This window comes from Gracilinanus agilis, unplaced genomic scaffold (genome assembly GCF_016433145.1).
Source record: "Gracilinanus agilis isolate LMUSP501 unplaced genomic scaffold, AgileGrace unplaced_scaffold53618, whole genome shotgun sequence".
Classification (NCBI taxonomy): domain Eukaryota; kingdom Metazoa; phylum Chordata; class Mammalia; order Didelphimorphia; family Didelphidae; genus Gracilinanus; species Gracilinanus agilis.
The window spans coordinates 865-8,786 of NW_025388708.1; the positions used below are offsets into that span (position 1 = coordinate 865).

The 7,922-nt window shown below is 66.4% G+C and overlaps 1 protein-coding gene across 1 annotated transcript; it reads left to right on the forward strand.

The window, feature by feature from the left end:
• The first annotated feature begins 2,692 nt into the window (after positions 1 to 2,692).
• Positions 2,693 to 7,888, forward strand: LOC123255880. Its single transcript, XM_044684600.1, has 5 exons — positions 2,693 to 2,822; positions 3,312 to 3,615; positions 4,714 to 4,796; positions 5,345 to 5,412; positions 7,315 to 7,888. The coding sequence occupies exons 1-5, from the start codon at positions 2,693 to 2,695 to the stop codon at positions 7,708 to 7,710; spliced, it is 981 nt and encodes a 326-aa protein (XP_044540535.1). The 3' UTR covers positions 7,711 to 7,888.
• Positions 7,889 to 7,922: the final 34 nt, after the last annotated feature.

Consider the following 7,922-nt stretch of genomic DNA (forward strand, 5'->3'; position numbering starts at 1 on the left):
CCCTTCCCTCAGCTGTAAAGTGGGCAGAAGAGTGGTCTCTGCCTCCTGGGGGGGATGGCAAGCAGGGGCCCTTCTCGGGCACTCCATCCCTGGGTGAAATCTTGCCCAGGGGCTGCTCGGGGTGCTCCCGGGGCGAGTGCCGTGTGAGCAGCGTGCGCGCCAGCTGGACTTTCTGGAGGGTTTCCTTGGGGGGACGAGGGGGCCTGGGAGGCGCCGGGGCAAAGCGAGCAGGGGAGGGGCAGGTTGGGGCAGTTGTGACGGGCATCGGGGGCCGGGGAGGAGGGGCGGCGCCGCTGGAGACACTGGGTTGAAAAAGAGGGCTTGGCGGGCATGTTCTCTGGGGGTGCCGGCGGGGGAGGGGGAGGGGGAGCACAGAGAGGCCGCTCGATGTTCTCCCTCCTTTCGCCGGGGAATTTGAGCTGCCCCGGCAGGGCGGGCACACGGCCTATCTGCCCGGCTATCTGCCCCTGGAGGCTGAGCCCGCCTCGGGCCGGGTTTCTGGGGCCCAGCTCTCTCCGGGCTGGGAGGGAGGCCGGAGGGGGCCACGGGGCCGGTGAGACAGACGGATAAGAGGGGTTCTGGGCCGAAGCACCCCAGGCAGAAGCATGTGCTTGGCCCCAGGGGGCTCCTTGAGATCCAGGGCCTGGGGAGGGAGACCGAACCCGCCAGGGTCTGAGTGAATCTCCCCCAAGTCCTCTAGGAGTCGGGGCTGGAAAGCTCTGAGGGGCTTTTGGGGAAGAGATGAGCCTTTGTCAGATGGCCCTGGAGACTCTTGGAATCAGAGGACCTGAGTTCAAATCCCTCCTCTGACCCTTGATCCCTTTGTCTCCGGGTGGATTCCTTCTGAAGCCTTTGCTCTGGGGAGAATTGCTCCGTCCCCTCCCCCTCCCTCTGGTCTCTCTTCCTTTCCTCTCCTCTCTCCCCCCTCCCTCTTTTGCCCAAGCCCGAAGGATCGAGGCTCCTCTTGGGTCTGACCCCCCCAGAATGTGGCCTGCCAACTCCCTGGTGCCCCCTCCTTGGGCCACGCCAGCCTTCGTGCTGTCATGGGCTGTGAGAGGTGCCCAGGAGAGGTGGCCGCTCCGCATTGCTTAGAGGCTTCTCAAGGCGGCTTGCATGGGCACAGGCTTGGCACCTGCTTCTGCCACTCCGTCTTCCTCCTGCCCGGCCTCTATGGGCTGGGTGGTGCCCAGGGGCCCTGCCCGCCCCCCCCAGACTTGTCCGTGAAGACGGGGTGGGCTGCCCCTGGCCTTGGGAATGCCAGAACAACCTTTGAGGGTTGGGGGGTCCGGGGGGGCCCCGGAAGAAGAGGTGCCGGTTGAGCTCCTGGGATTAGAGCTGCCCTTCCCGAAAAGAACCAGGGAGCGCTTTTCCTCTGAACGGGACCCCCCAAAGGAATCGTTTCCACGTTCAGAGCAGAGAGAAGACTCTGGCGAGGCCGGGATCTCCGGAAGGTCGCGGGCGCCAGGGTGGCCCTCCGGCCTCTCTTCTTCCCTCCTTGTTCCGCATCGCAGCGGCTCACCCTGCCCCCCTCCCCCCAGCCCCCCAAGAACAAAAACCTCTTGTAGTGCGCAGGCAGCGCGGGGGGCCCGGGCACTGCCTCTTCCTCCTCCTCCCAAGAGCCTGGCGGCGGTCGGGGTTGTCTTCTGCTCGCCTGCTTGCTTTTCAGCCGGGGCTCCCTTTGGCGTGGCGTGGGTGGGTCGGCTGCGCTCGGCCTCGGCCTCGGCCCGGGCCGTCCCTGGATGCCTGGCTCTGGACCTCGGAGCCCTTGGGTGCCTGCAGAGTGCCCGTGGCTCGGGTCCCTGCTGCGGATTTCTCGCCTCCTTCGGTCTTCGGGGCTCCGGGTGTCCCTGGCCTGGCTCTGGCCAGGCTGGGCTGGGCTCTGCCCAGTGTGCCCTTCCCTGGCTGGCATCTGCAGTCCTGGGCAGAGGGGGCTCCGTCCTCGAGTCTCGCACCATGTCTGGGGTCCTCACGGCCGCCCCCTCCTCCTCTCGGGGCCCTTCCAGGTTTTGTGGCGCGTCTTTCGGGCAGGAGCCCGCGCGTGGAGGGGCTGGGGGGGTGGAGGGTCAGAGGGCGAGGGCGAGGCCTTAGAGTCGGGGGGGCCCGGAGACTCCTCCCGGGTCCGAGGGTAGCCTTGGGGGTCACTGGGTCCAGCAGGAATGGTTCCCTTTCTAAATCCTTGTCTTCACTTTATACGTTTGCAAGCAGCGTTCTGAGCCTCGGCAGAATGCCAGGGCGTCCTTTGGGCCAGGAACGGTGCCGGGGGCTCTCATGGACCCTGCGTTCCCACGGGGGAGACCTCACATAGAAGGAAGCTCAGACGCCGGGGAGGGGGGAGAAAGGTAGATACCCTCCCCCTCTCCAGGCTCCCAGGCCAGGTGGGACCTCGCCCCCTCCCTCTGCCCCCCTTCTCCCCTCTGACACTGCCCCCACCTTGGCACTGGCCCAGCTGGGGGGGGGCTGCCCGTCTCGGGTCTGACCGTGTTTCTCGTTCCCCCCCCCCCGATACCCCCAAATAGAAAATCCCCACTTTGGCCTCTCGAGCCCCTCCTGGCCTGGCCCTCCCTCCCCTCCTTGTACTCTGCCAGCCAGCGATGGCGAATGTGTGCCAGGCCGGCCTCCTGCAGGTCGAGGGCGGCTGTTGGCAGGGAGCCTCCTTCATCGTCGCGGCTCTCCTCCCTCTCCGTTTGGACCCATGGTGTGCCCGCTGTCTGCACGCAGCGCCTCTATGCCCGCTTTCCGCCGCCTGTGCTCAGTCCACTGCCTGGCACACAGTCAGCGCTTCATAGAAGCTTTGCCTGATGGGCCGGAGGGACGTCTGGAGAGTCCGGCTCAGTGGGCGAGCGCTGCTTAGCCGGGGCCTCGGTGGGGGAGCGTCTGAAGCCGTGTGGCCGGCGGGCAGCCCCCATCGGGCCCTTCGCATTCACCTACCTGACTGGATTCAGCCATTCTCCATGCCCCCCCCCCCCCCCCCCGAGTCCCCAGAGCTCTGCTGTGGGTACAAAGCGGCGCTTCTCAGCGCTGAGGCGCAGCGAATCCCCCGTCCCCAGCCCGGGGCACCCTGGGCCCTTCCTGATCTCTAAAGTGGAAGCCGTCCTGTGGGCGAGGCAGGGCAAGGCTCAGACCTCTCTGGACCCGCGTCCCTCCTCTGTCCAGCGGGGGGTTTGGAGTCCTTGGCCCCGAAGGGCCCTTCCGGCTTCTTCCTGCCTGGAAGGCTCTTTCCTCGGCTCCGTTCTTGTTCTCTGATGGCTTCCGACCACGTTAGGCACGAACCGGTCAGTTAATGTGCCAGGGCGGACCCTGCCCTCCCCCAGGGGAATGGAGAGAGTTGGCACCCGGCTTCCTGGGCCCAGCTCACGCTCTGTCTGGTTCCCCTCCCCCACGCCAGCCTGGACCATCGTCTTTGGAGAAGTCCTGTTGGGTCGGGCCGGGCCGGGCCGTGTGTCCAGACCACGACGAGCGACGTGGAGGCCGGCTCGCGTGTGTAACCACGTTCCCGTTTTCCTTGGGTTTCAGGCGGGCCCACACCTTAACGGTCTTGTTCATCCTCACCTGCGCCCTCGGCTACGTGACCCTCCTGGAAGAGACGCCTCAGGACACTGCGTACAACACCAAAAGGTAGCCCCAGCCAGGGAGCCAGGGCGAGCGCGTTGCGTCTGGGTGGCCAGCCTGGCGCCGAGAGCTGGAGCGGCGCCGGGCTGGCCTCTCGTGTCCTCGGAGTCGGCTGGGAGGCCGCCCGGTTTTCAGACACGTTCCGTGGTCTGGAATTAGTGGTCCCGCTCACGGCCGAGCGTCGGCCCGCTTCGCTCTGGATGCGGGAATTTTGTTTCCGTTTTTTAGGCATCCGTTTAGCCGCCGTTTTACTTGGGGCCGAGCGGATTTTTGAGGTTCCGTTTGATTACTCTCGTCCGATTTCCGGGCTTCGCTTTTGATGGTTAATTGGGAGTCCCGATGGGGGGGGGGTTACGGACGTGTCCCCGGCTCCACGCCGCCGCCCCATCTTTCAGCGTTGGGCGATCGGTTCTTGGCGCCACTCGTCCTTCGGTTTCCGGTTAATTTTTCAAATGTGCTTCGAAGGCCTCTTAAAAACGTTCCTTTTATTACTGCCTCGTGGTCCGGAAAAGGTGCCCTCGCGATTCTGCGCCTCTTGGCAAGGTTTCTAGGCCCTCCGGGGTCCGCTTCTGCCAAGGTGCCGTGCACACAGGAGAACTAGGCGCACTCCTTTCTGCTCCCGTGGGGCGGGCAGGGCCTGCCTTTGTCCCCGGCCGTGGCCAGACGGCCCCCCATCATTGACGGCCTCGGCTCCGCAGATGGAGGGGAGCATTTAAATGGCCTCCTGGGCTCTCTGTCTCCGGAGGCTCTCCCCAAGCCAAAATCAAGGGGCCTTTCAGCAGGCTCCAAGAAGGGCTGAGCATCTTTACAAGCGCAGCCTTGTTGGATCCCTGCCACGGCCCTGGGAGGTGGTCGGGTCCTTTCCCGGATGAGGAACCCGAGGCAAACGGGTTCAGTGACTTGTCCAGGGTCAGCCAGGTAGTCAGCCTCTAGGGCTCGATTTGAACTCGAGGTCGGGGAAGGAAGGCCCTTTGCTGTGGGTAGGAGCTCGGCTTCGGGTCTTCCTCCGAGGGGGAGCGTCCCTTTGGCGCAGAAGGACCCCGAGTCCCCGGGGCAAGAGCCGGGGCCCAGACCCCAAAGGCACCCTCCGTTCTTTGTCCGCAGAGGAGTTGTGGCCAGCATCTTGGTGTTCTTGTGCTTCGGAGTCACCCAAGCGAAAGACGGCCCGTTCTCCAGACCTCACCCAGGTAACTCGCCTTCGATCCTCCATTTCCTCGTCGGCCTCTGGGCCGTCTCCTTCGAAGCCCCCTCCCCCTCGTGCTCCTCTCACGCTGGACTCCCCCCCAGCCCCGGGCCTGGCACGCTCCGCTTCCCGCACTCTTTGGCTGTGGCCGTATCTCTGCCCATGGATGGCTGCCAGCTTCAGTGGGAGCCTCGTGCTGTTTATCTGGAGAAGATGGCAAGAGAGAGGGGAGGCAGGGAGAGGACGGACAGACAGACAGACAGACCGGGCTTGGGGGGGAGACGGAGACCGATGTCGAGAGCGGCCTGAGAAGGGAGGCCCCGGGGCCGTGGCGGTGGCCCAGGCATGGTGGTGTCTGGAGGGGGATCCCCAGGGACGGACCTTCTCCGGGGGTGGCCTGCGAGGCTCGGTTGGGTCGGCGGCCCTCCAGCCCAGGCCTGCCCTGGGCTCTCCCGTCCCGTCTGGCCCCGGCCCCCGGCCTGGCCTCGGGGTGGCTGAGGAGGCTCCGGGGGGACGCCGGTGGCCCCAGCTCTGCTCTCTCCGTCCTCGCAGCTTACTGGAGGTTCTGGCTGTGTGTCAGCGTCGTCTACGAGCTCTTCCTCATCTTCATCCTGTTCCAGGTAAGCCCTGGTGGCGAGGCCTCTCGCTGGGCCGGGGGAGGAGGGCGGCCCCGGGAGCCCCGCGAGGCCAGCGACTGCTGCCCTCTGAGATGACCGTTTCAGGCCGGACAGGGAGCTCTGGACGGATGAGGGCCTGCAAGTGTCCACTTTGGGTCTCCTGCCACAGATGCCTCCCCTCTGAGCTCTCTGGGGAGCGGGCTGGCCTCGGGGCTCTCTCCCCAGAGGCTCTTCCGGGGGGTCATTGGGCCCCCGGCCTGTCCATGTAATCACCAGCCAGAGTCCGTCCGGCTCTCCCCCGTCTCCGAGGGCCGAGGGACGCCCTGGTCGGTGCCCGGGATCGGCTCTCCTCTTGAGACCAGGCCCAGCCGGTCCTCTTCAGGGGACTCGTGATTCCCGGCCCTTCGGCCGCCCTCTCTTCAGGGCCGGCCTCCTCGGTTGGCTTCACTCCCTCCCACGCCCCCTCCTCGCAGAGTCAGACCGAGGTGCCGGGAGTGAGTTTCCCCGAGTTTCACCTCCGCTGGGGCCGGGTGAGGGACTCGTTCTCGGCCCTGTGGGGAGCCCCACGAACCCGGCCTCGAGCTGACTCGGGGAGAGAGTGTTGGAGAAGCCGGCGATCGCGGGGCTCGGGCCCCCCTCGTCTCAGTGGGAGTGGCCGGGGCCGGGGGCACGGGTGACGGCCGGCTCGTTCCTCGCCTGCTCCGGTTGGGGTCCGTGCCCGGGATGGGGCGCCGCTGACTCGCCCTCCGAGGGGCCTCTTTCTCCCGCCGGGACTCTTGGTCTCTTCTCCACCTCCATGGAGGCAGCCTCAAGCTCAGTCCGGCCCGCCTACGCCATCCTAGCGCAACGTCCCTGCCCGCCGGCCGGCACCGTCCACAGGCCTCTGTGTGTGGCGAGGGAACGCGCCAACCCCGGGGAGATCCGCGGCTCAGGGAACCAGGGGGGCGTCTGGCAGGGGAGCCGACAAGGAGGCTGGCTGCACCCGAAGGCAGGCCGAGGGGCACTTTGACCGACACTCTTAGAAACAAGGCTGGATGGCCACTGAGGTCTCGTCCACCCCAGTGCCGTGACGCCCTGACGCAGGCGGGCGGCCCTGAGCTCGGGGGGCTGGCAGGAGCCCGGCCGGGTGCCGAGCCCTGGGAGGTGCCACGTGGATGGAGACGTCAGGAGGTGTGATGGGCAGAGCGGACTGGTACGGTCTGGTCCAGTGGGAAAGTGCACAGAGTCCTGAAGTAGGTGGTCAGCGGTGCCCAGAAAAGAGTCTGGCAACTATGATGCCCATGCCAGCTGGTGCCAGCGAGGTCAGTGAGAAAAGGGCCGCAGGGGCCACCCCCCGAGACACACCGAAGGCCCGAGTGAGCCCAGAAAAGGGAGGCTCTTGGAGGCAGCCGCCCTGAGAGACACCGAAGGCCTGAGTGAGGCCGGAAAAAGGAGGCCCTTGGAGGCAGCAGCCTTGAGAGATGCCAAAGGCCTGAGTGAGGCCAGAAAAGGGAGGACCTTGAGGATGATGGAGGCAGCTGCCCAAGAGACACCAAAGGCCTGAGTGAGGCCGGAAAAGGGAGGACCTTGGAGGCAGCGGCCCTGAGAGATGCCAAAGACCTGAGTGAGGCTGGGGAAGGGAGGCCCTTGGGGACGGTGGAGGCAGAGCCCTGAGAGAGACTGAAGGCCCAAGCGAGGCTGGGAAAGGGAGGCCCTCGGAGGCAGCGGCCCCAAGAGACACTGAAGGCCTGAGCAAAGCCACGAAAGGCGGGTCCTCGGGGTCGGTGGCCCACCTGAGAAGGCCCTGCCTCCTCCCGGAGGCTGTGGGCACTGGTCAGTCTCATGGGGCTCCTGGCTTCATCTTCTCAGGGTTCCCTTTTCCCGAGAGAGGTCACGGCCCGTTCTCTCGCTCTTGGTCTCTTCCAGGCTGTGGAGTGCCTGGCAGCGAAGGCGTCGGCACGATGGCGGCGTCAGGACGCTCCGGAGACCCCCGTCTTGGCCCCACGGCTCACGGGACAGACTGCCAAGGAGGGGGGCCCGAGAAGGGGCGGAAAAAAATGCGGACAAGAAGGCCGCGCCGCCAGAGTCCGAGCGGTGCCACAGCCAAGCGTGCTGAGGCCGACTCCGAGACTGCGGGACAGCCGGGGGGGGGTCGGGGGGGGTCGTCCCTCCCTCCCGCAGGGCCGTGTCTGTCCGTCACTGCTTTGCAGAAACAGAGGAAATAGTGAGAGCGGCGGGCAGGGAAGCGTGTTTGGGGGGAGGCTGGAGGCCGGGCGCCGAAGCGTCACCTGCCAGTTTGGTGCAGGAGGGCCGAAGGAATGACCGTCGGTGGGCGCCGGTTCGCCAGGCTCAGCTCCGTCGTCTGGGAGGCGCCTCTGGAGGCCGAGGCGGGACGAGGTCGGGCCCTGCCCGGGGCCTCCAAGCTTGCTAACAAGTGTCTGAGGCTGGATTTGAACACGGCCCTTCCTGCCTCAGTGGGAGAGACTGAGGACAGTAGCTCGAGGCGAGGCCTGGGCCTATTTGGAGGCCGGGGG

What these genes read in the sequence shown, in the direction of transcription:
- LOC123255880 (XM_044684600.1), top strand. Translation starts at nt 2,693, where the DNA reads ATGGTGTGCCCGCTGTCTGCACGCAGCGCCTCTATGCCCGCTTTCCGC. An exon ending in GCCGGAGGGACGTCTGGAGA is followed by an intron (nt 2,823 to 3,311) that starts GTCCGGCTCAGT and finishes GCCCTCCCCCAG; the next exon opens with GGGAATGGAGAGAGTTGGCA. An exon ending in ACTGCGTACAACACCAAAAG is followed by an intron (nt 3,616 to 4,713) that starts GTAGCCCCAGCC and finishes CTTTGTCCGCAG; the next exon opens with AGGAGTTGTGGCCAGCATCT.